This window comes from Aristolochia californica, unplaced genomic scaffold, assembly GCF_029961685.1.
Source record: "Aristolochia californica isolate CCGP_79_NKW_82.1479 unplaced genomic scaffold, dmAriCali1.0.hap1 SCAF_12, whole genome shotgun sequence".
Classification (NCBI taxonomy): Eukaryota; Viridiplantae; Streptophyta; class Magnoliopsida; order Piperales; family Aristolochiaceae; genus Aristolochia; species Aristolochia californica.
This window is the reverse complement of record NW_027181793.1, coordinates 23386054-23411146: the sequence shown is the minus strand read 5'-3', so window position 1 is coordinate 23411146 and position 25093 is coordinate 23386054. Positions and strand designations below refer to the sequence as shown.

General features: G+C 37.8%; 4 protein-coding genes across 6 annotated transcripts; all 4 read right to left on the bottom strand.

Annotated features, from left to right (window-relative positions):
• Window positions 1-1642: 1642 nt before the first annotated feature.
• LOC137945698 (VIN3-like protein 1) lies at window positions 1643-7516 on the bottom strand. Of its 2 annotated transcripts, XM_068791679.1 has the most exons (6): window positions 7333-7516; window positions 6693-6768; window positions 4385-5015; window positions 3958-4268; window positions 2524-3730; window positions 1643-2444 (listed from the first exon to the last, which is right to left on the bottom strand). In XM_068791679.1, the coding sequence occupies exons 2-5, from the start codon at window positions 6721-6723 to the stop codon at window positions 2559-2561; spliced, it is 2145 nt and encodes a 714-aa protein (XP_068647780.1). In that variant the 5' UTR covers window positions 6724-6768; window positions 7333-7516; the 3' UTR covers window positions 1643-2444; window positions 2524-2558. The 2 variants fall into 2 exon arrangements, with proteins under 2 accessions (XP_068647780.1, XP_068647779.1); XM_068791678.1 differs by having other exon boundaries at window positions 1643-3730; window positions 6693-6758; window positions 7333-7515.
• Window positions 7517-10683: 3167 nt separating this feature from the next.
• Window positions 10684-11154, bottom strand: LOC137946740 (uncharacterized). Its single transcript, XM_068793050.1, has one exon. The coding sequence runs from the start codon at window positions 11152-11154 to the stop codon at window positions 10684-10686; it is 471 nt and encodes a 156-aa protein (XP_068649151.1).
• A 1815-nt stretch (window positions 11155-12969) lies between these two features.
• On the bottom strand, window positions 12970-14274 carry LOC137945242 (heavy metal-associated isoprenylated plant protein 45-like). Its single transcript, XM_068791023.1, has 3 exons — window positions 13961-14274; window positions 13471-13546; window positions 12970-13097 (listed from the first exon to the last, which is right to left on the bottom strand). Exons 1-3 carry the CDS (start codon window positions 14162-14164, stop codon window positions 12970-12972), a joined length of 408 nt encoding a protein of 135 aa, XP_068647124.1. The 5' UTR covers window positions 14165-14274.
• A 1745-nt stretch (window positions 14275-16019) lies between these two features.
• LOC137946327 (protein MLN51 homolog) lies at window positions 16020-24485 on the bottom strand. 2 transcript variants are annotated; one of them, XM_068792575.1, is made up of 13 exons: window positions 24195-24485; window positions 23514-24051; window positions 21951-22053; window positions 21582-21790; window positions 20538-21376; window positions 20263-20377; window positions 18241-18372; window positions 17999-18054; window positions 17831-17876; window positions 17668-17739; window positions 17503-17582; window positions 16504-16596; window positions 16020-16413 (listed from the first exon to the last, which is right to left on the bottom strand). In XM_068792575.1, exons 2-10 carry the CDS (start codon window positions 24023-24025, stop codon window positions 17712-17714), a joined length of 2040 nt encoding a protein of 679 aa, XP_068648676.1. In that variant the 5' UTR covers window positions 24026-24051; window positions 24195-24485; the 3' UTR covers window positions 16020-16413; window positions 16504-16596; window positions 17503-17582; window positions 17668-17711. The 2 variants fall into 2 exon arrangements, with proteins under 2 accessions (XP_068648676.1, XP_068648677.1); XM_068792576.1 differs by having other exon boundaries at window positions 17503-17585; window positions 23514-24485.
• Window positions 24486-25093: the final 608 nt, after the last annotated feature.

Genomic DNA, 25093 nt, shown 5'->3' with positions numbered 1-25093 from the left:
ATTCACAACTATAATTCTTCCATTATTAAACCTTTTATAGGGAGCATGATTTTTAATATCAACGATGGGTTTCAAATTAAAATTGTGAGGACAATAAAAATGATTTTTTTAACGATTTTAAATCTTTTGGAATAGAGTTAACTGCTTGTAACAACATAATATTTGTCACAATAAAATAAGTTGTTAGACATAAATAATACTTATTTTTGTAGCGATAGCTTAATTTTTTGTAAAACAAATAGGTGTTTAATAAAACAGGGGGATTTTTTTTTGTAAATATAATTATAATCATCAAATAAAATTATAATTTGTGAGATTGTGCTAAAAAATAGTTAGTATTTTTGCAACAACTTCTCTTGTTATTCCAACTATTTGTAACAATTTATTGTATCATTACAAAAAAAAAATGTAATTAAAAATCATATTTCTAGTAGTGAGAGTTTTTCTCTTTAGTTTTGTGGTGTATTAACTATCAATTGTCATTCAAATGTATAAACACTTGGTATATAACTAGAGAAATAAGACAACAATTTAAAGGGTTGTTTTGTACAAGGCATAACAATTTAATATCAGCTATCAAAGACAAAATTAAAGTATGCGAAGTTTACAATATCACTAGTAAATATTTCTCTTAAAATTAATAAAAGTATTATATATATATATATATGGACTAAGCATGATTTTATTGAACTCTAAGCATAAATTGTTCTTTATTTTAGGACTCAAATGATGGAGAGGGAGAGTTGGGCCCCTATACCAATAGGCAAATAACTGCATACAAGGAAACGTTATACTACAATTTACAGGGTGGTGATGTATGACAAAGTATAACAATTATAGCACCATGAAGAGTCTTCTTTCAACTAAATGGCAGCAATCAGAGACGTTCAAAAGATGCAAAGATCATTATATTATAAAGCAACAAATAGCTTCACAATAACGGCTCTTATCCCCTTTGTAAAAAAATAGATAGTTTCTCTTTGTTAACCCAATAACCTAAACAATTGTTTATTTCAATCATACAAAGCGTGGGAATACACTACATTCGCTGAACTGGAGAGGAGTGATTGAACATGGAAGTAAGAAAATGAGAGCCTAACAGCAATATCTTTGTAATTCAAAAATAAGCTAATAAAATACCAAAGTTATGTGCTCCTTTAATACAAAGTGAAAGATAGAAACGATCAATATAAACGCTATTTGTAAGAACTACATAAGATGTAATCTTCAATGACTATGAGAGAGCTTAAAATGCTTGGTTTTAAGGATGACAACTCAGTTGCATGTGGGGAGTTCACAGTTTTAAGGATGAGAGATCAATCGCCTATGGGATCTTGTGGTTTAATCACAAGAGGTATGAGACTTAGCACAATTATTTTTAAAATACCACCTGACTTAGCTCTATTTTTTAAAAAACGCCACGTAGACATTACCATCAAGAAAGGTAAAAAGGCAAAGAAGCTATAAGTGAAACTTGATTGCATGAGTTCAAGTCTAATCACAATAAGAGAAATGTACTATAAACTAAATGTTAAAAGGGTCATTTTCCTTAGTATCAAGACCCCTGCCTTTGCAAACCAATTGGTTTTAACTTCTAACCCGAGTTTAATTCACTTATCAAAAAGGCATGATTAGTTGGGTAACATGTTGGAGAAGGCAGGGGTTCTTGGGAGAGCATTCAAGAAATCAGGAAATTAGTTGGAAATGAAAGAACTTTTTTTTTATCATATGTAAGAAGGCAAGAATAATGGAAGAAAAGCATTGGCAAGTCTTGACTCTTGAGGTTCCCAAAAATGTAATCATCGAATTGGGTATCACTTATAGCTTGCCAAAAAATGCAAGCTTGATAAGAGTAAAGTAGTAATAGTCACTGTGTAGCTCAATATCAAAGTCACAGAGTACACGCACCCACCTCATATGAGTCAAATAGTACTAGGTGAACCTGCAAATTTGCAAGATTAGATTGATATCAAGTCAAATAAGTAAGTCAATAAGAAAAAAAAAGCATATTATTACAATAATATTCATTAAGTAGATCTGTATCAACCCAAGTTGAATCCATGGTCTAGGTCAGATAATATGATTCAAGGGGGTCAGCGAAACTGAAAGAAATGATTATGTCAATGTGGGAAGAAATTGACGTTAAGACAGTGAAAATATAAATTGAAGGATATCTGATCTAAAAGTGATCCTCATCCACACCTAAATAAACATACAAAGTAAAAGAATGAACCTGATCTCTCAGGCTTTGAAATAATTTAATCTTAACATCAATAGAATTATGGTCAGCAGTGAGTCAGCCTCGCAGTTTCACACGCGAAGCCCTACAATCAATATCGAATAATAATCTCGACAGGCAGCAGCACAGCAAATTCGAAGACTCCCGCTGGGCACTGCAACGCTGTACGCTACATCCAATGAATCTAAAGTTGTGAAATAAATACCTGTACAGGGAAAGAGTTACCGGGAGCTACCAGCGGAAAGCTATCTGTCCAAAAAATTTATTTGGCGAATGGCACCTACCCATAAAACGGGTAAAGTCCAGCCTTCCGCGCTCTTCAGTGCCAGAGTTTACTACAGAAACCATTCCGAGGTCTCTTGCTTGAAATAATTTCCTCAAAAGAATCAAGCAATTGGTCTGCCAAGCTACTTGGGTCATCTTCTAGAGTCCTGATAAAAGTATTTACTACTCTTCTCTCCTGTTCCGTGGCCCTCAAGCTAAACCATGTAAAGAACTTTTCTCTGAACTCCTTCTCAATGTGGCCCCCATGTTCCAACCACCGGATAGTCTTCACACAGTGCTCATAATTTCCATCCAAACGATTGGGTCCACCCATGAATAATGCAGGCCAGTTTATCAAAGTACTATCACTATCACAAGCTTCATCTTTTGCACCTGGCGCTTGCTTCCTGCATAACTGTGTTCTAGATTCAACCGCCGGTACTTCTTCAATCTGCCTAGTAGAGTCCCCACTTCCATTTGATCTAACTTCCCCATTCTTCCCTGCCCCACAAAAATTTCTGTCCTCCTCTGCCTCGATAACTCTTTCTGAACTACAACCATTGTCATCTTCATCTCCAGATGACTCTAAAGGTGGAGTAACCTCTGCATTCAGATCAGGTACAGTCATGACATTTAGATCAAGCTGGCGAGAGACAGGCCTAGGTCTGTCTGCTTCCACAACTTCAGGTTTCATCTGAGTCCCCCCAGATGAGTCATCCGCCTCACAACTATGAAACTCATCAAGGCAACCTTCTTCTTGAGCCCAGGCTATCTCAATGATGGTCCCCAGGTCTCGGACCCTGAAACCAGAAGAGATGTTACTCAGGGTCTCTTTCTCTGCTCCAGACGAGCTTCCGTCTACACTCAGGTTTTTGTTCCTACTCTTGATCTCTGGTGAATTAGTATTCTTGTGCATTATCTCCACACTCTTTGTGAAACACTTTGCTTCAGAGTGTCCCAAGTCACCTAATTCTGTGAAGGAAACTATTTGAAAAGCATATTCTGTGCATGGTTGCAAATTTGAGATGAGAAAACGCCGCTGCGTTCTGGGAAAAGCACAGATGGGTTCTTTGTGAAGAAGTGGTTCTTCCTGGCTCTTGTAGTACCAAAGTTTGTAACCTTTAATATTATTGGTGGATCCAGAAGTAATTTCTTTCAAAATCATCACTAATGAAGATGAAGTGACCTCTTCAAATTGAAACTTGCAAGCAGCAGGAAGGGTGTCCTCTGCATGCAACATCAACAATAAAATGGATTTTATTCTTAGAATTTGAGATGATGATAATGATGATGTTGATGATGATGATGAAAAGAAAAGAAAAATATGATGATGACGAAGAAGAAGAAAAAGAAAACTATCATGATGATGATGATGAAGAAGAAGAAAAAGAAAAAGACGATGGTGGTAAATAAAAAGAAAGGAAAAAACAGCATTAATGAGTATATAAGCACACCTCTACGATTCTGGTCATCACAAACACTGGTTGTCAGCCATGCATCAGCCTTCTCAATAGAAAGAGAACAGAGTTCCTGAATGTCACTGGCAACTGAGAGCCTGCTGACAATGCCACGACCCATTTTTAATGAAACACCATTAAGTGGACCAACCTCTTTTTCTAGTTTGTTCTTAGCATCCATCACAATTTCATGAAGTTCCTTAAACCTAGAAGTACCATCAAGGAGTCTGTAACTCAGGTATATCCTATAGCAGAGAACATCAACTCTTCGGGCATCCTTTGCTTTTATCAGTTGCTTCTTCCATGATCTGCAATAAATATACCCATCAGAAGATAATCAATCCAAAGTGAGCACCCACCTCTTAAATGCACACTTAATTCTAAATGCATCTGACATTACATGAACATGTAAAAGTGCACTCACTCAATTATTCCAGATACTTTGCCACAAGAAGCACAGCAGTAGCTCCCATCCAGTTGCATAAATTGCCCAAGGTTTACGACTCCTGCTTTACAACGTTGTAGGGCACATTCAATATGGCAAGATAGCCCACATGAATCAATTCCACCAGACTCAGATGTGCAGACCAGCCAAAGACTTGGGTCCTTATTGTCATCAAATAGATGACAAATGCAACACGAACACCTCTTGCAAAATGTGTCATCTGGTGTCAATAAGGCCCTACAAGCAGAGTTTTTACATATCAAGGTGTTATTGGATCCATCATCCACAGGGATTTCAGGTGATGAAGAAAGTCGAACAGGATTCTCTGCTTTCCTCTGTTGCTTCTTGGGTCGGGCTTGGTTAGTAGGACCAGTTAGCTGACCCGAAGAGAGCTTTCTTGCATCTTGGCTCTTGCACCCTTTGTTAGTTGCTTTAAGGAGATGCTCAGTCAATTTAGTTTTTGATGACAAAGAGCGCTTCCTTTCCTTCTCAAGATTTGTACACACAACTTCCTTTTTGGACTTGAGAAAGCTTTCGCCAATTTCCTGACCATTCAATAAATCTTTCACATGACCATTCTTTTCTGGAATGGATGAAAGAGCCTGTAAAACTAAAAATACAAATTGAAAACTGCTTCAGATATAGACAAATTAAGAAACATACTACTGGAAAACTCATATTTGCATTGGAATACACAGTTTCCTCTATACAACCATAATGGAAATCCTACTTGACAAGATGGCATACTAATATATTATCTTTGAAGAAAAACACACTAAAAGTTGCCAACTTAGCAATTAAAAAGTCATAGTTCCAGTATAGGATTTCAAAGGTCAACGACATTTAAGAAGGAAAATGTAAAACATAACAAGGCAAACAAGGGGAAACAGATGCATCGCAATAAAAAACTCAAACAGCAAACATGATTGACAGGAAAAAAGTGAAAATAAAAAGTTAACATTGTTGCAGTTGAGACACTTCCTCCCCTAATGACTAGCCAAAGTTCTCCGTCCTTTTCCCATCTAATAAACATAGGATCTCACCAGCCCCATCACTCCCACAGAACTAACTTTGGACATGGAGCACATTTACATATACAAAATGGTGGGACTTTTTACCCACAAACAACACTCCTCACTTTTATGTCTAAACAAACAACTTGACCCATGATCTTGAAAACATAAGCATAAGCCACCAAAGAACATGCACAGCCTACCAAATAGGAACAGATGGGCTTGAATTCAATCTGATACCATGTTGATGTCGCATCAGTTACTCCCAAAATCGCTAGTTTCCAACTAATAAAAGCCCAAACAGATGTAAGGCTATTCTCCAACAACAACTTCTTCCACTCTCAGACAAACAGCATGAAACGTGGAGAACAGTACACGTGTAAAATGGTGGGACATTTCCAGGCCAACAAAAATAAACCTAGACAAAAGACATTACTGGAGATAGAACTGAAGAGAAAGTAGAGAGAGGAAAGAACTGCTGAGTAAGGAATTAATCTTAAAATACTAATAGGTTCTCTACATTATAGTTCAGTATATAAATTGCACAGAAAAAAATTGAATGCACCTGGAATGTCCTTGAGCTGAAAGATTTCATGCCATTCTAGTTAACAAGTTAATAGCTTTTCAAGATGATAAGTAGATCTGTGCTTCAATTAAATTCTAAATTTTGAACCGTCCCATCAAAGATATCCAAGTCCATGACTCACACATAGACACAATCAGCCATAGGATTGCAACTATAAATGACAATCCCAATTCCAAACCCACATACTTATAACATCCTCTAGAACCAGACACCACTGGAATTTGCCTGCATATTTATCTGGGGCAGTAAACTTCCCCTCTCACACTCTGCTGAGAAAAAACTCCAATAGTTTCTCATGGGAGAAGATCATAATAGAGATTCTTCAGCTTACAAGAGGACATGAGAAGAAGGAAGAGTCTATCCCTTTGTTGCACCATTTTTTTTGTGCTAGTATCTTCCATGACCATATCAAAATTATAATAAATATAGTGAGACAAAAGTAGAAAAGGGACAGAATATAAAGGCAAAGAAATATCAAGATCCCGCTCATATATGCTCTCAAAATGTAACAGTTGAATACAACGATCCAGTCATCAGTGAAAGAGGAATAACAACAAAAAAATGGATGGTCAGGATCAGTAGGCCAAACAATCGACATTCGAAATAAGAAGACAAACAAAAAACTAAAGAGAAAATGAACTTCTTTTGTGTCATAAAAATCAAAGACTTGTCCACTATATATTTGTACCTTTTGCAAGCACTGTATCGTCTTGTTCCATTCCAGCAAAGTCAACAGATGCCTTCAGGCATCCTCCTGAAATAGGCTGTAAAAATAAATTATACAGAATAATCTACAGAGGATCCCAAAAAATACAACAAGCACATTTTGGCTTGTCTTTATTAATTTGTTAGCATGCTAAACTCCATAAAATCCTTCTCTTTTCACAATAAGAGAACATCACCAGCAGCATACAAGAAGAAAAATTAACAAACTCTAGAAAACCAATAACACAAATAACTTGATCAAAGATACAAAACCGCAATAATGCTCATCGTTATCAGCAGAAAACTAAAATAATTCATGAGCTAACGAAGTCAACTAAAATAATTCAAAAGCTAACAAAGTCAAGAGCGTTAAAGTAAAACCAACACCCCCATTATCTCATCCACACAAACCACTAAAATGTCAACCACCAAACAACTGAAGATGTAAGCACAAATAATGGAGAAGCATAACAAAAACCGGTACAAAAACTTAAAAAATTAAGAAAATTAACCAGGACGCCTCTGACTTGTACCACATCGTACATACATAGCAGAAAAACAAAACAACATTAAAAAAAAAAACTAGAAAATCACTGTAAAGCGAGAGATCTGATGAGAAATACCTAAAAGTTTGCGATTTGGATGTCGATCAAAGACTCAAGGGTTTTGGGAGCGAAAACCCTAACCCTAGCAGAGGGACAGAGGAACGCAAAGCCCGTGGCGTTGGTAATGTGCGCGAGCGACGCGAAGCAGAGAGAAAGAGAGAGAACGAGAGCGACAGAAAGAGAAAGAGAAACTAATGGACGATTTCAACCTTCGGATGGCCAACAGAAAGCACGACCAAGGTTGATTGGTAATGTCCAAGGAGTCAATACACAGAAAGACAGGGAAAGTTACGTCACATAAAAATACTAATCTGCACGAAATGTAAGCCGAGACGCCGGCCGCGATGCCGATCGCTCGACTCTCATCAACCTCGCTCCGCGCTTTTTTATTAAAGTACCAAAACACCACCCATAATGCACATTAAGGCACTTTTCAAAGAACACGTGTCACGTAACGAAGTGGGTTGAGATGACCCGATGAGCCGTCCAAAGGCGGTCAGATAGACGCTGCCGTTTCAGAGCCAAGATTCTAACTGCACGTGGTGCACACGCACCGGCCATTGATTCGATAAAGAAAACATGACGTGTCATAGTTTACACGTGTTGAGTCATGAGCGAGGGCGGGAAGACCCAAAACGCGCTTCATTCCACGCGTCGATCCAGACTGCGACAATTAAAAGGTAAAAAGTGTGTCAATGATAATCTTTCGCTAACTACGTGTGACGTTCGGTGTCACGTCAAGGTTAGTGGTTACTCAAATCATGCCCCAACAAGGGACGAAAATGGTTATATTTACATGATTTATTTTATAAATAATATATAAGTTAGATAAATAAAATTTTATTATTTTATCGTTAGATTCTTAAATTATATTATATTATATTATATTAGTTTTATAATAAATAATTATATAATTTCAAGTGGCAAACCCTCGATAAATAGGAAATACAAACTAACAATTCAAAAAATATGTGGAAAAAATAGTCAATGTATTGAAAGAGTACCCACAAAATCTAATTTCTAAATTACGAGAAAAGTAGGTAAAAATAAGATCTTACTAGGGTTTAGGGTTTAAGTAATGGGTTCTTACTCCTAAGTTCATTAATCGATAAAAATTCATTTAAGAGTTTATTTTTAAAAAATATTTTAACAGACAAGTCTTAAGTAGTAAATGGTATATGAAATGGTGGCATGATTCAAATATATTGAATCAGACTTCAAGTGAATCGAATCACTAGCTGAGATGAAGATGTTTGTCGATCGTAGAAACCCATTCATCTTTGCTTAAGGAGACAAGAGAAACTAAGAAAAATCGGGTATGAGAGGGAGGCTACAAAGAATAAAGCGTATATAGGAATAATAAGTTAATATCAATTGTTGTAGTCCTCTTGGAAGGTCTTTACATTAATGAGTCAATGGTCATATCCTCACCCTTGCCAAATCATTAAAATTTAGGTTGTGTTTGGAACATAAACAGTGGAGAAAAAAAAAAAAAAGGTTTCTTTTCTTTTGTTTGGATTCCATTGAAAAATGAGAGAGAAAATAGAAGAGAAATGTAGTTTCTCTTGTTTAGATACAAGTGGAAAATGAAAAAGAAAAGAAAATTATTAATATTTTAAAATTTTGACGATTAGAATTTTGTCTCAAGTTTTTATTTTTTTATCCCCAAATTCTATCATTTTGTGAGAGAAAGTGATTTTTTTTCTTATTTTCTTTTCTATCAATGATTATCTACTGACAAACAACAGAAAATATCTTTCTCTTTGAAAATATGGAGGAAAGTTCATGAAATGTTCCTCGTAAAATTTTAAGGTTTCTAGTATTATAAGTGAGTCCTTAAAACAAGCAGTCACTTACATTATCTCGCAATAAAGCATCCTTCATGGCGACAACAGGGTCAACAAAGGATACAGACGTTTTTTGCTTATGTTCCTTGTTTCTTTATTTCTCTTTTATATACAAACTGATAGGACTAATCCTTTCTTGCTACTAAAGTTTTGAGTTTATCTAAGAAATGTCATCCGACCGAAGAAAAAAGTTACAAATTTCAACTAGTTTTCCAGTGTTATGAGCATGGTTTTTCGACTCAGTCAAGTTGGATCAGATTTGGGATTAGGCAAGCAAGTAGAATAAGGGGGCTAAACCCTTCTGTTCTTGCTGAGTTCCCCTTCAACTCGTCTGAAATCCGACCACTGGACCGACGAGTCCCGATCTAACTCAAATTTTCATGTGTTCAAGGCAAGCCACAAATCCGAGTAAAAAAACCCTACTCATTGACAAGTTTCAGGTGAGAAGGATTACTTGCTTCAAAAAAAAGTTGTCGATAATTACAGATCAAATTAAACTTACTGCTCAAATGATGATTTTTAGTTACCACAAGGATTTGAGCAATCAACAACCAAAATGATGTTCAACCAACATGGAGTCACAAACTGTAGTTCCAATCATCAAGTTTAGTATCACTTTTCTAATTCATCAATTAAGAAATTAAACTTCATATTTGAGAGATAAAGATAAGAGTTGATAGAATTTAAGATCGTCTCAAATTGTAACTCTGAAGCGTTGTATGTAAACTCTATTGTAGATTACACTACGATACCTATTGTAATCTTATAAATATTGTATACCAGTTCAATGAAAGGCATTGAGAAATTATTTCTTCTTCTTATTCTATAGCTATGGCATGCATATAAGAGCCTCTTAGGCCGTGATTCATGAAACCATGTTCTTTCACTGACCACAAATACACTATTTTGCAGGGTCATGGCATTAGGGAGTGAGATATTCAATGGAAGCAATGGATAAGCCTCTTAAAAGTTTTAACCATTTAGGCATTTACAGATGGAAGCCTGATAACTTTTTCTCTTGAAATAGCAAAGAAGTTCCTGGAAGAGAAGAAGAAGAAAGAGTCACAGGGTATGAGTTCAAATATCAGAAAGGATACAATGATGAAACCATTATCTTCTTCACAATAGTTGTTTGAGATGAATTTTCATAAACAATGGTCGAGAATGATATGCAGTTCTAGAAAAGATCGTCTGTGAGAAGACAGAAATGCTACATTTTGAAAAATAAATCAGCCGAGACCATTCTTAGAAGTCTTCGTCTTCTCCAAGTAGCTCTGAAATGAGAAATATATGAACAGAGACTGATAAAAATAGACGTGAAAAATAACAAACAAAACTCCAAACAATCCAATAACGAATTATCCATTGTTCTCCCTTCTTGGAAGCTTTGTCGGTGAATCACCATGAAAGTATATAACTAAGAAAAGCCCCGAGACCCTGAGGAAACCCATTGCCCGGCAAAGACAAGCAGAAACGAAGAAGAAACAAAAGAGATAAATAAATAAAACCCACCTCCAGAGTCTTAAGACGGAGATCTCCGCCCGTTGCAGTGTGGACTCTCATCGAAATTCTTAGAGGGGTATTTGGCCGTCACCACCCCAACCTCAAAAACCAAATTGTCTCCACTGGTCCGAATGCTTGTGATGTACCACCATTTAAAGAAAGCCCAAACCCTAATACCGTTCAATTCCGCTATCCTTCCATCCAGAAGCTTCCCAGTGATCCTCTTCTCATAAATAGCCAAATAGTTGTCCGGCGGGAGCTTAATCTGGCAAGCATCACCAAGGTCTACAAAAAAGTCCCCAGAAGTGCGGTTAAGAGAGTAAGACAGGACATCATTGGGAAGCAATCCAACAGGGAATCCCTTCCTCTTGAGCTCGTCGTGAGCCAAACTAGGATAACTGTCGGCGTTATGGGAAGCGTCGGAAAGGGAGGACGATGAGTGAACAAGGACAAAGAGGAGGAAGAGGAAGCACAGAACCGCCTTCGTCATTCTGTCCGCTTCGATTTTGACTTCGGAATCGAAATCTGTGAGAACTCTGAAACTGAAATGATCTTTTTGGAGATGGATTAGGTGTGATGAGAGCTTTGATGACTTAGATGTTGATGGGTGCCAAACGGAATCTTGAATCTACGCCACCAATATAAGCTACCCTCTTTTAGTCTCTTGACTTTAGGTAGCAGGAACTCGACAGGAGTAGGAGATTTCAGATACTGCCATGACGAAGACCAGTCAAACAGTAATTGGTTAATTATTAATTACAGTGCATCTGTGTGCTCGTCTCTCCCCTCTCTTGGTCAGCATTGGGACGGAGATGTTTCAAAAAATTCTTTAGTAGTTTTATTTTTCTGAGTTCAGACTTGATATTGATTAGCTCGGCTAAGAGAGATTACCACTCAATGCGGAAAAACTCCGATAGAGATCATTCAGCCACAGGCCCAAAATACCCATTTTTTTCTGCGAACTTGGTTTTTCCGTTCTTACTGAAATCGTATTACGAAGAACAGAAGCCATTGACAGATGAGAGACGACGAAAGGAAGAGAGAAAAAGTAACATACGACAGCAATGCCTAAGGGGGGGCAGCTTCAGTACTCCTGCACTGTCATGCACAACCCAGTGTACTCTGTACAAACAGCAGACTGGTTTATCATCAAAGATAAAGGGATTTGTCTGCAACAATGCCGACCTAGAAAATTCCTATTCTTAGATTTTAATACTGGATGAGATGAACGTCTTGAGTCTTATCCCATTGTCATATCATGTCTCTCACAGCCTGTTCCTACGGGAAGACAAATAGAAGCTTCATGGATACAGATTGGCCTTCTGAAATAATTGCTCCTAACTTCCACCGGCCTGATGGTTGAGTTATCTGGATTTCTTTTCTGAAAGCCTCACTCATCAAATTCGGCTGGTTAAAACCAGGGGTGGCACCAAAAGGTATGGTCAATTCAATTTTTACTTAGCTCAACGCAACCTCAAACTTGAAATAAGGTTCAGTAAGTATAATAAACCAAACTCGAGATTTTCAAAACTTAGACTTGTTAGCTCGTGAATCGATTCATTAGCATAATTTTTTTTTTGAAAATATCTTTTATTCTAATTACTATTGTTAATTCCCCGTTTAGTTTTATCTTTTTAGTTGGTTGATAGTCTATCTTTTTTACTTCAAACCTTAAAGATAATCAATAGTTCAAGCCCTTTTGGGTTCCGTAATATCTAATATTGTTATTTATTAATAGAATAAATACTATTGACGGAAATATTTGCTCTTTCATTTAGGTATATTAAACTGGTTATTGTACAGTAGTATGCTCCATTGTAAAGTCTTTGACTTCTGTGTGATAGCTTACAATTCAATGATACTAAGTTCATCACAATATTTTTTTTTTTATATAATTTTTTTTCTATTTTTATAGTTTTAAATGTACGTTAAAACTCAAACTCAGTTAAATTTTTTTAGCTTGAACTCGATTTCAATTTTAGGATCAAGGCTAAACTCGAGTTCGAACTTGAGTTAAAGTATTAAGATCAAGCTAAACTCGAACATATACAGATTCAAGGTTGGCTCGGCTCGATGTCACCCCTAGTTAAAACCTACAAGGAATAACTCGTGATTTCCCTTCTTTGCCTTGGAAGATACAAACTTGAATGTGGGAAAAGATTCCAGTCTTCTTTGGTTTCTGAATTATGTACAATTCTTCTCTCCCTCACACACCCAGAGGAAGAGTAGAAACCAATCGTCAAGTGACCAAAGAGACCACATTACTGAACTTAGCTTTCAGGGAAACAGTGAATGTTATTGTTGATCAGTTGTGAGGGGTCCAGAGCTCTGCAAACTTCACCTTGGAAACACTCTCCAGCACTTCAAAAGGGACAATATCCCCCACTACTACCACTTTCTTGCTCTCCAAATCCACTTCAAATGAGGTCACTCCTGCACAGACAAGAGACAGTCGAGTCAACACTTACAGTGATGCACTCACACAGAAAGGATAAGATATAAACTATGGGACATTCTGTCCTTTCCATACTTAGATGTTAGATTAGAAGAAAAATAATTGATAACCACTGTAGGAAAGAAACCACTCAGATGCAGAAACCCTGTTCTGGTCTACATCATGGACCATTACTCTCCAGAAAATTCTAAAAAACAAGAATTGCAGAGAGATTAGGTAGATAAGCCTAAGAGCCACTGATTGCCCCACAGGAAAAAGAAAACACTACCCAAACAATATTAAAAATTGCACTATTCAGAGTTAACTTAAGAAGTTGAACTTGGATTGATAGCCACTATTCAAATTTCTTACCATCCATCTTGGAGATGTGTTTCTCAACTTTTCTTGCACAGCCATTGCAATGCATCGATACCCTTAACACTACCATCTACACAAAACAAACAGAGAACAGTCAAAATCTAAACAGTATCATAAAGAAATTTGCAGAAGGATAATGTCTCCAGAAAGCAGTCCAAATTCATCAAATAACTTGTCGAGTTGTACATGACAATGAGAGAAAAATAACTAAACAAAAACTATTTCTTTCCAACTTCGTCTTCTCAACTTGGGTATTAGACACATAGAGGAGGCGCATATCTCAGCTCAAGTTCTGAAAACCATCACTAACATAAAAATACTAAAAGAAAGTGAGTGTAATGAAAAGGATGCATAGATTGCTTCTTAGTTGTCACGCTAAACTGAAATAGAAAAAGAATCAAAATCGCCAAAACCTGGATATAATCTCACCTGCAACTTCACTGATTAAACGAAAGCAAAGCATTGAAGTATCACGAAACATCACCTTGGGCTTAAGCTGAAAAGCCAGTGTCTGGTTTCCATGAACAATGTCCCTGATTCTCACCAATTCGCCAACTTTACTGCCAATCAATGCCTTCCTCTCGATCGCATCTTCGCCATCAAATGAATACATGCAAAAGCAAGACGAATTTGAGCAACTGGAAAGACACAAGCTGTCCAACACCCGGCTCAAACTTTTCTTCCCCATGCGATCCAGCTGCTAAAGCCACCGAGAAGCTTGAAGCACCCACAGAACCTCAAAGAAGAAGACGAACTGCTGATATAACTGACACTTGCAGATGGCCTTTAGATTCTTCAAAGACACAAATATAAAAACCCAGAAGCGAAATCTTCCCAGACATCCCCCGAGAAGAAAAAGAAAAGAACTTAGGAGCGAAAGAGAGAAGATACAACGAGAGTAAGATCCGTTTGAATGACTCGTCACTTTTTACTCTTGAAGACCAATAGCAGAAGGGACATTAATATATGTAACCACTGAGGGGAAAGAAGAAAAACTACAGGAAGTTGCTCATCCGAGAAAAGAATCAAAGACCCATTTTTCCATGTGACTAACCATCAAAGGAAGAGCTTCCGGAGAAACGCCAAAAAGTTCTTCCTGGGGAGACTTCAAATGGCTAAGTGGGAACCTTCCCCATGTGACAGATTAGAAAGGAAAATCTAACTAAATTTAAGAACCCAATGCAGGAGTCTCCTGTACTTGGACTCTAGCACAGACGCTTAAGATGACTAAATTGGCATCAAAAGCAGAAAAAAGATAACACAGACAACAATATCACATGAATCAAGTAAAGGAGTTCTAGCTAGCTTCATGAAAGCCACTCCAAGCTAGAGACGGGGAATTTATGAGTGAGCGTGAAGAAAGAGTCTTCGTATTGATAATTATGGAGATGTCCATGTTCACGATCATGATCATATCTACGAGCATCAAATTGAATGTCTTGGGCACCCGGAACAAAACACTTCTCAATATTCTTTTTTCCAATGCTCATTAAGCTTCAGATTTCGAAATGGTAAACAGTGAAAATCACATACTTCGCAAAATGTATCGACAAGACTCACATTGAATTCATTCAAGAAGCAGACTGTGGCTAACAGCACCATCATATCCCCGTATGACCATGACTTTCACAATGGACGATCCCAATGTACCCAGTACCCACCACATTCTCCTCCTGCCAAGAAACTAAAGTGATTCTTAAATGGGAAATGCTATATTTTTCCAGAGCCAGACCAAACAAAGTGGACCCTTTTTTGTCTGGTTGGCTCATCAGGGGACCAGTAATGGCTTTTTTACCGAGATTTGAAGACTCCCAGCTCCAAACTTTCCAATCACTGTACATTTGCACCCTATCAGACACCCATTTTCCTCTTTCAGAATCCCATCTTCAACCCACTACAGGGGATATGTCTTTACAATCCATAAAAATCACCATTATTTCCAGGCGACTGTTTCAGCCGCCCTCACAGTTTACGTGTCGAACACTAGACGGGCATCCCCAAAACCTTCAATAAATCAACTCTTAGTGGGGCTAGAATCATTTGAATACATTAGATCAGAAGCCACAATACTCAAATAATTAAACGACAGGAAGAGTTGTAGCTTACCGGTCTTGTCGTGGCCTCAGTTTTTTTGAAGAATACAAAACGGAGAGACAAGAAGGATTTGAAGTATTGAAAGCAACAAAACTGGGAAGGTATTGATTGAATTATTGAACAACTGAAATTCTTGCTTCCCTTCGATTTATTTTTCTGTTTTTGGTGAGGGGTGATTGCCTGATTGGTGAAGGGTCTCCCTCTGATCTCTACTGGTTAGTCCATGTGATGAAGCTTGCCTAAGCTCTTATGTCAATGTATGTGAGTTACAGGCTTGTGTGAAAAGGGGGCTCCCAGCTTTTATCCCACTCCAAAAAGAACAAGTCGGGGGCTTATTCTCCTTCAAGCAATTATATATGCCACCTTTACCTTTGACAATCCAGTAAAAAGTAATAACCAGAGTCCTAATCAATGGAAACTTGGAAAGTTTGCAGAATCCCACCCTCTCTATCTTGCGTGTATGTATTTGCTGAATCCCCACCGAAGGGAATATCACAGCGAGGACTTTTTTTACTAGCCCATTGCACCTTGGCGAATTGTTAGAACTGAAACTCTTCCAAGAAGTTGCAACAAGTGGTTTTTCACTCTAAAAACAAGCTACAGAAACACAGTAGATTATGAAATCAGACAACTACATACATAAAACAACAGATCCAAACATAGAACAAGTGCTCTCTCGGCAGCATTAAATATCCACAACGAGCAGAAAGAAAAAATGAAACAATCTAGACAAAGGAACCTAATCAAAGCAACAGCAGAGATATTTCCACATCAGGATTTGTTTTTCTTGGGAGAAGCCTGCTTCCGTTTCACAAGCTTCAGGAAACCACAAGCAAAGAAAACCTGTAAATCCAGGACAAAACAAATATTGGATCAGATCACTGATCCATAATAGGCCTAGATTTTCTGAAAGAGATTTATCCACCATCTTACTGTTGTTTAAATAAGGAATTGCCACCCGTCCAGCTGCAATGCTCATCTCTCACACCAATCGCAGCATGAGCCGGGCGTTTTATAGCTGTAACACTTGAACACCCAAAAAATAAACTCAGTTAAGGGGTTAAGATTAAGGGGAACCAAGATAACCAGATGAATATATCAACAAAATCAAATTCAAACATAAGTGACAGAGGTATTTATCAGCACATAAAACTATGATTGTCACTCATGGTAAATGCAAATTGAATGATATTTTCTCACAGAGCTAAAATTTAATGTAGGAATCATTTGTATCCCTTGAAAAGTGCAACTTGGACTCTGAACCCAACAGTGATTGACAAAAAATATCTTCACTACCAAGAAAGGAAAGGCCAAGAGAGCAACCTTTTACCATATGAAGATAGCTCCACCTAACGCACGAAAATTTTAGCTCTTTTTTCAATGCAAAAATTTGAATATATGACCTCCCCCCCCCCCCCCCCCCCCCCTGTTCTCTTTTTTTGAGACCATTGAGTTCGCCAGTAGTTTATAAACACTTACTTAATATTTAGAATTACGCTACTCCTTTAAAAACACAATGTATTCTACTCTAGAAACCATTATGCAAATTGGGTGTCTCAATCACAACATGCCTAGATGAAAACAACTAGTATCAAACTAGCATCGTAAAAAATCATGTTGCTGGAAAGCTTGAGCAAATAAAATAAAAAGATTAAAAAGATTTCAGCATGCTGGATTTCTCATCAAAACCATGTAAGCTCAACTACAAATTATTTCAAGGTCATTGTTACAGTTAACTTCAGACGACCATCAAGATTGACATTCCATTTTTATTTTTTTCTGAAAGAGTGAAATTATGTAGTTCCATTACCCATATAAAAAACAATTGAATAAGATAACTGAAGGACGCCACCCCATAAACATGAATAAAGAGATCATTTGACTATTTCTCTTACTGTATGTAAACCCACTCCAGCAAATTGTAGCATTTACCTAGCATATCTTGGACCATTAAGCTACCCAAAGTGCTCCAGGACCACAGCTGGATACCACAAAGGGCCATAAAATAAAGCCTGCAGCATTAAACAAAGTGTAACTGAGAAAACGATAATGATATAAAGAAAGACACTTAAATTTGCCAAAGAGTAGAAAACTCACATTTAACTGCTTATTCAAATACACTCAATCTCTATGTATGTAGTTCACTGGCCAAAGTTCATTTCCGAGTATCTGCAAAAGTAATTCTCTTCAATCAAATAAGTATATTCATATACCCTAGTACGAATTAATAGATTTCACCAGGAAAGAATGGTGCACTTGCCTGCGAGGTTTGTTCTGTCTTTGCCCAAACTCATCATTAACAAGATCTAATAGAAAAAGACCAAGTTTTAAGCAAATTCAGGACAATTTAAATAGAAAACAAAAAACAAGACTTCATGCAGCATTAGAATTTCATTTTTGAGCTTGTCTATAAGCACAGTAGCCATACCAGGCCTTTGGGGAGACTTCCACACACTATTTGTTGATTTGTTTGTAGTTGTATCTCTGCAACATAAGAACTCGACACTTAAAAGCTTCGACCACATAAAAGAAATCAACTAGTAACAGATGAAGATTATTAAAATAATATCATGTTCAGCTATAGCCCACAAATTTGCTTCTATGACAGAATCCAGTAACATCAATTAAAAAGTCCATGAACTTGCTGAATGTAATAAAAAATCATCTTACTTTGAGGCACCCACAGAAGATGTTTGTCCAGATGGACGAGGATAATAACCACCATCAACAGTAATATATGGTGAACAGTACGTTGCTCCCAAAGCTCCAGCAGCAGCAGCAGCACCCGCCAAAACTGGCACCCTGAAGATGAATTGCAATAAAGATAAATAAAAATAAGAACAACCAAACCAAGGCAGATCGACAGCAAAACTAGAATTTTAGGATAAGGATGCTTTATGGCAGTTTCATAGAGCAATAATATGATTTGCCAAAGTGTACACTTTGAGAGCAAAAGTCGCGATACAAATAGAAGAATAACATTCAAAACAACAAACATTTTCTCTCTTATCTTCACAATTTCATTACTTTTTTTTTATAAAATTTTCATTACTTTTTAGAATAACAAAATGTTACTCATGTAATCAAAACTGTCACGTCTTTTTAAGAATTGGAAATTTGCAGGGTGGCTAAAAAATAGAGGTCTCTGCAGCATGGGCCGCCCAGTTGCACCCATTATACCCTTTTGTCATGGAAGAAGTAGAGCCACATCAGCATTCTAACCATGTCATCATCAAAGCTAGCAAACATCAGAATAAAAAGGATAAAACCACTCACATCTCATCTCCAATGGTGTTCTCTCTTCTCAATAGAAAAACATTTTGAAAAAATGAGAAAGTACAAGAATAGGAGGAAGATGAATACGAAAAAGGACAAACAAAGAGGAAAATAAAAAAACAACCAAGTATAACTTATTTCAATCTCATCTTTAGTAAGCACAAAAAATCTGGCGAAAGCCATCATAAAAGGGGAAAAAACAAATGACACGCGAACATAAAGGAAAAAAGAAGAAGATATAATGAGCACATAAGGATCAAATAAAGAGAAGCTAAGCACGAAGAGGACCGATATAAAGAGAGTTAAATGCTTATTCAATTTTTAAATGATGATAGACTGAAGAGAAATTAAACAACATTAAATAAAAAGATAAAGATTCCTTTATGGAGGATAGAAAATTTAAAAGCCTCATTTGTAAAGAGATTTTCCTGTGCCATTAAAAATATCTTATGATGATAATAAGTAAAAAAACTCCAATTTATTCCATCAGATTAGTTTCATATAGATCCAAAAATAGAAAGATTATGTGTCTAGCAAAAGGCCTCTTAACTTCAGATAGTCATTCTCGGATGGATTTGAACCCTACTTTGACATGCTATCAAAGTAATACTTATACGTGAACCTCCACCAAAAAATCACCACGTCTAGGGACCACAACCCACATGTGAGGGAGGTTAGAATAGTGCCACAAAGATCTGAGGCTTACTATTGGGAAATAACCTCGGGGTATTATTTCGGGATGGATCAGAACTTAATGCCATCAATTCCAAATTTTTACAGATCCATTCTTGTGAAATTTTACCATATTTATCATAGTGCAACAGCCTCTTAACTTCTTGTAGAAGATGCATTCTTTTAACGTCCTTTTCTTTTTCTTATTTTGAGATGGACAGCCTCTTAATCATAAACTAATGATTTGTTTTAATGTTCCGCCCTCATAGATTATGTCAAAGTACAGTGTGGTTGCAATAAGGGCAGATAGCGGCGGAAATGATAGCTGCAGTACTGAGAACTCAATCTGAACAGACAACTGAAGCAAACAGATGAGAACTACATATTGAGAAAAGAACAGGTGAAAGTATAGGAAGGAGAAAACAAGGAAGAAGCAAAAGCAGAAATCAAGGAAAGGAAATAAAACAAAGAAGATAAAGCTTTCAAGTAAAAAGATGCCTAAAAATCTTTTAACGGCACATAGCACAGCTGTTTAATCCAAAAAAGCTGATTATATGGGATCTTCCTGACATGGCAATATGTTCATATCCAACAAAACAGTGTTGATTTAGCGTTTGTAAAATAAATGCCTTTCTTTTTAAGCAGAACAGTACCAGTATCTCCCACAATCTCTCAAGTACTGCACACATACTACCAAGAAAATGCGAGTCAAAGTAGCATTAGCTGACACGCAGTCTTGCTTACCAAGTCATCTCAGAATTTCCAAAACCAAGTTGTGGCTGTGCAACATATCCAGGCAGTGCCATGCCCACAGCAGGAACCCCAAGACCACCAGGATGCTGACCACCAAATTGCATGACTGCACGTGTCAACATGTAAGTTTCGAAAAGGAAACCAACCACGCAGAGATTACACCATAATTCAAACAATATAAGGTAAAATTTGTTAAAACAAACACTAATCACCCACACAGAAGGGTTGTCTATGTGAAAATCATAGATGAAAGTCTAAAGACTTACCAGGTAATAGTGCTGGAGTTCCAGGAAAATTTTTATCACCATGAGTCACACCCATAGCCCCAGTAGTACCAATAACTTGTGCCCCATTGTACAGAAAAGAACCCTTCCCAGTACTTTGAACACTATTTCCTTTTCCTTTGCCAACCAAAGCTGTCTTAGATCTACTGGATCCAGGTGGAGACTCCTGATCTCCTACTTCAGATGAAGCTACTGATGAACCCTGTGGAGATGAAGAATGACTAACAACACCCAACCGCTGTCCCAACTGCTGAGTTGAGGATCGCAAAACAGGTCGAGTAGGATTTTGAGCAGGCTTCTGTGGCATAGAAGAAAGTTGTGCTGGGACAGGAGCTCTATTGACTTGATTGACAGATGAGCTATGGTGATAGCCAAGCGGACCTGAGATGGCAAAACCCCTCCCTCCTTGAGCCCTGGCATGAGAAGACTGATTTGTATTCACAGGGTGCAAGTGTGTGATGGGCTTTGCTGCAACCGAGCGGAAAGAATCATCAACAGATGCCCGATCTTGACCCACTGAATCTACAACACTTTTCCCTCGTAGCATCGCAGTAGCATGCAACATGGATGGCAGACTCTCTTCTAATGGCCCAGAAGACGACAGATTCTTATTTCCAGTTATGCCTTGTGGATCCCTTTTCTGTGTTCTAGAGATATCTTGACTGGAAGTCCCAGATGGGTAGAATGGAGGAGAAGCCGAACTCAAGCTTGATGCAAAAGCATGTTTCCGAGAAGCAACCACTTCAGTCTGAGCATTTGATACATTTGACGAAGCTTTTGCTGAATTTGTATTTGAGGTTCTCTCAGGAGCTTTTCCCGATCTGAGCAAGAAATTAACAAAAAGTCAACTTTTTGTCTCATGTTAGAAGAGAGAAATCAAAGAATAAAATTATAACAACTATAACTATTAATTATTCAGGAAAACATTAATATAACTATTTATTATTAAAAAAAACATTAATATAACTATTTAAGAAAGAGAAATATGAGAAAAGAGACAGCAAGTGAGAGGAACTGAAAGCTTACAGCTTAGTTTGTGCAGGGAAAATCTTGCCATTATTTTTTGGGGGAGGCTCGTACCTCCGAGGCCCCCTTCCTCTTACACTCTTTGGACCACAGTTTTGATTAATATTTTCATCATAACCTCTAGATCGGCTTCCCCTTACATATCCCCTTTGATCTGGACCACGTTGTCTACCCCGACCTCTAAAATGACTTTTCCTGTTTCTTTTTTCCTGTAATAAAAATAAACAAACTCCCATGTAATACAGTCAATGTGCTCACACATGGAACCACAATTTGTTTCTTTTGTCCATCTCTTTCATGTTCACAGAATGAGAAAAAACTTGAGTAACAATTAGACCGTTTCAGACTGAAAACTTAAAAACCAATTACCTCATCATAGTGTTCATCTTGCAAATTCAATTCTTCAAACCTATCATGAACCCATGCTCGATCGTCTTTAGATTCCCACAACTTGCGCCCGCCAGGAGTGCGCCTGAATAAGATGTGATACCAGTTAGAATCAAGAATAAAGATAAAAGCAGTCAGAGATACAAAATGCTGCATACATACATCGACAAGACACAGAAAGCCATTAGTTAATGACTAAAACATATCCTAAGAGACAAAATCACCATATGAGTCACCTAAACAAAGTTTAATCGTTTTAGAACAATTGTATTCATATATTATAATATGATATTTCGATGGCTATCCATGACTTGAATGTTTAATCTAACCAATTTTAGTTCACCTAAAAATTACTTCCACAAGGCTATATTGATGTAGAAGTGCTCCAATTGCCTAAAAGCTGCTAGAGAAAAAGAGTCCCAAGGTGATGCTGATGAACTTTCTCTACAAATAGATAACCACATACGAATGTAACTTAACCCAAAGAAGGAAGAAAAATTCACTTCAGAAACTAAACTTTAGCTCCATGCAGAGGACACGAAACATATAAACAAAAAAATCACTTTATTTCTGCTTTAAATTAGCAAAATACATTTTTTCTGAATGTTAAAACCCCTTAATCCAGGGAGACTTGTAGCCAAGACATCACACCCCTTGTTAACATTGAGCCAAAGGCCCAATCCACATTAACAACATATATATATAAAAAAAATATGATACTGGGGTTCGATTTTTGTAATAGTGAACCTCACACCCTCTTGAGACATAAATCTGACAGAAGAAAACCCCCATGCTGCCACTAAGCCAAAGGTCCAATCTACGATACTGGGGTTTCATAACCACCTGTTGATTTTAACTAAGTTTGACTGGTTGAGCTATGTGTTTTACTAATCAAAACAAGCAGAACACTAGAGAAGCAAAATACCAGTACATAAGGTATATCAGGGAAGAGTTTGTTGAATAAGACTAAATAGCCAAAAATGCATCTCAGAATCAAAGCCAAAAAAGGTTCAATAATCAACACAGACTAATATTTCAAGCTCGGAAGCAATCTAATGTTGAAAATGCCAGAGGTTTACTTATTAAACAAAATTATAATAGTACTTCTTATATTTCTCAGAAACAATTTCCATCTGTCATTGCCACAGTGACCCTTGAACATTTTTCAAAATATTTATGAAAATAATTGCCAATACAATCAGTGTGAAACTGTGAACAAACAATTGGCGCACTTAGTTGAGAACCGGACTTTAGGGTTTAGGGTTGAACAAACTGCATGATCAGAAACCAGTATATTGCCTCCATTATTCCAATAGTGCTCCCCTGACGAGCCAACCGTGGTAATGCAGGCATAAAAGACCTTATTCATCAAGACTTACAATTGTCCATATTTTTTTGTTCTTTATGCTGGGCACCACAGAGGTCAATTAGTTGAGACCAGGTTGGACATTGTGACACTACCAGCATAAAAACTGGTAATGACACCCAATTAAAGATTGGGTATAGGGTCAGTAATCTGGGAAGATTTAGCAAAAGCAAACCTACCTATGTCGACCACCACTGTTGTCTCTGAACCTATCATCATGCATATAGAATGCTCCGGCAGTAGGCACGGCAAACGGTTCACTATCTTTCTTGTCTTCCACCTGATTAGCATTCTGATCCATGTCGCGATTATCTGCTGGCCTTCGGCTAACGGGCTCAGGTTCTGACCCTCCAGTCTTAACCTCGGCTTCTCTAGCATCCAATCTCCTTTCACTCACCCGCTCGTCAAATCCCTCTTCCTCAACTTCTTCCAATTCACCTTCTACCTCTTCTTCCTCCTCTTCCTCTTCAATTTCCGACTGCTCCTCGTCATATACCTGCGCCCCACCCTGACCATCCGATTCACCGTCAGAACCAACCCGAGCCCTCGGATCGTGCCTCAGCGGCTTGCGTCGGTCATCGCTATAATCACCTTCCTCGTCGTCGCTCGCTTCTCTCCGCCTCAACGCGAGTGACAGCGGCGACTCCTCAGGATCGCTCTCGTACTCTAGCTCTTTCGCCCCCGTCGCCATGTATCCTCCCTCCCAAAACCCTAACCCTAATTCGAGTAAAACCTCCAAATTCGTCAACGAATTTCAAAACCCAGGTCGAATAAGCCAACAAAGAAGACCCCACAGCCCTAGATTTGGCGCGTTAGCACGAGAACACGGACATGAATGGAGATGAATTCGATTCACTTACCTCAATAGGGGTTTAGGGGACCGGATCTAGGGTTACAGACTGCTCCGTCTGCTTACTATGATGAATAAAAAAAATGTGTAAGCTTGCCGAGGGAGAAAAGACAAGGAGAGTAGTTGTTGCTGCCGTTGTTGTTGTTGCTCTTCTTCTTGACGAAGAAAACTCTTCCTCGGAACAGCACAGTCGGTCCAGTTGGAGGGAAGTCTCCACACGCTCTACGGTGGTACTAAATTAGATATACTGGATTCCAACGTACTTGCGACTACGTATATATTCTGTTGCCCAAACCAAAGCTACCACCGTCTTCCTCTCGTCGAGACTCCAGATGCCACGTAATATTACATTCATTACCCAACCAGGAGTCCCGTTTTGATGCGTCCACGAGTCCGTTAGATATTTTTTGGGCCGTGCTGGTTCAACCCAGTTTTAGGCCCCCATTAGCAGCTTCAGCAAGAAATACCCCACCAAATGTTAAAGATATTTTGTTTTCAAATTATAGGTTTCCAAAAAATATTTATTTTTAAATCTTATTAATGCCTTGATAAGAAATTGCCGGTAAATTCAATAAGATTGGTTTCAAGGAATGTGTGAGCCCCCTCAACCTCATCCTCTTCTTCCACATCAACATGGGAGGACTTCGACCCAATCACCATCTTGGTAACCTTGTCTTCCCTCGTCCCAGTAAACCCCACTTAAACCCAAACATCCCTATAAAACTTGACATGTCTCAACCGTATTTTATATGTGCGGGGTTGGTTTTGGGTTGGGTTTGGGAAAACCTATTCGCGCTCTATCCCTGATATGTGAGGGTGAAATTAGAAACTACAACCGTCGGTCGAGTTCCTTGTAAAACCTGACCTGATACCCATTCCTAAGAGGGAAAGCACCCAAACAGATAAGAG

What these genes read in the sequence shown, in the direction of transcription:
- LOC137946327 (XM_068792576.1), bottom strand. Translation starts at nt 24,025, where the DNA reads ATGGCGACGGGGGCGAAAGAGCTAGAGTACGAGAGCGATCCTGAGGAG. An exon ending in TCTTCTGTGGGTGCCTCAAA is followed by an intron (nt 18,055 to 18,240) that starts GTAAGATGATTT and finishes CTTATGTTGCAG; the next exon opens with AGATACAACTACAAACAAAT. An exon ending in AGACAGAACAAACCTCGCAG is followed by an intron (nt 17,740 to 17,830) that starts GCAAGTGCACCA and finishes TTACTTTTGCAG; the next exon opens with ATACTCGGAAATGAACTTTG.
- LOC137946740 (XM_068793050.1), bottom strand. Translation starts at nt 11,154, where the DNA reads ATGACGAAGGCGGTTCTGTGCTTCCTCTTCCTCCTCTTTGTCCTTGTT.
- LOC137945698 (XM_068791679.1), bottom strand. Translation starts at nt 6,723, where the DNA reads ATGGAACAAGACGATACAGTGCTTGCAAAAG. An exon ending in AAAGTATCTGGAATAATTGA is followed by an intron (nt 4,269 to 4,384) that starts GTGAGTGCACTT and finishes TATTTATTGCAG; the next exon opens with ATCATGGAAGAAGCAACTGA. An exon ending in TGATGACCAGAATCGTAGAG is followed by an intron (nt 3,731 to 3,957) that starts GTGTGCTTATAT and finishes TGTTGCATGCAG; the next exon opens with AGGACACCCTTCCTGCTGCT.
- LOC137945242 (XM_068791023.1), bottom strand. Translation starts at nt 14,164, where the DNA reads ATGGGGAAGAAAAGTTTGAGCCGGGTGTTGGACAGCTTGTGTCTTTCC. An exon ending in CTTTTCAGCTTAAGCCCAAG is followed by an intron (nt 13,547 to 13,960) that starts GTGATGTTTCGT and finishes TGTTTTGTGTAG; the next exon opens with ATGGTAGTGTTAAGGGTATC. An exon ending in ACACATCTCCAAGATGGATG is followed by an intron (nt 13,098 to 13,470) that starts GTAAGAAATTTG and finishes TTGTCTGTGCAG; the next exon opens with GAGTGACCTCATTTGAAGTG.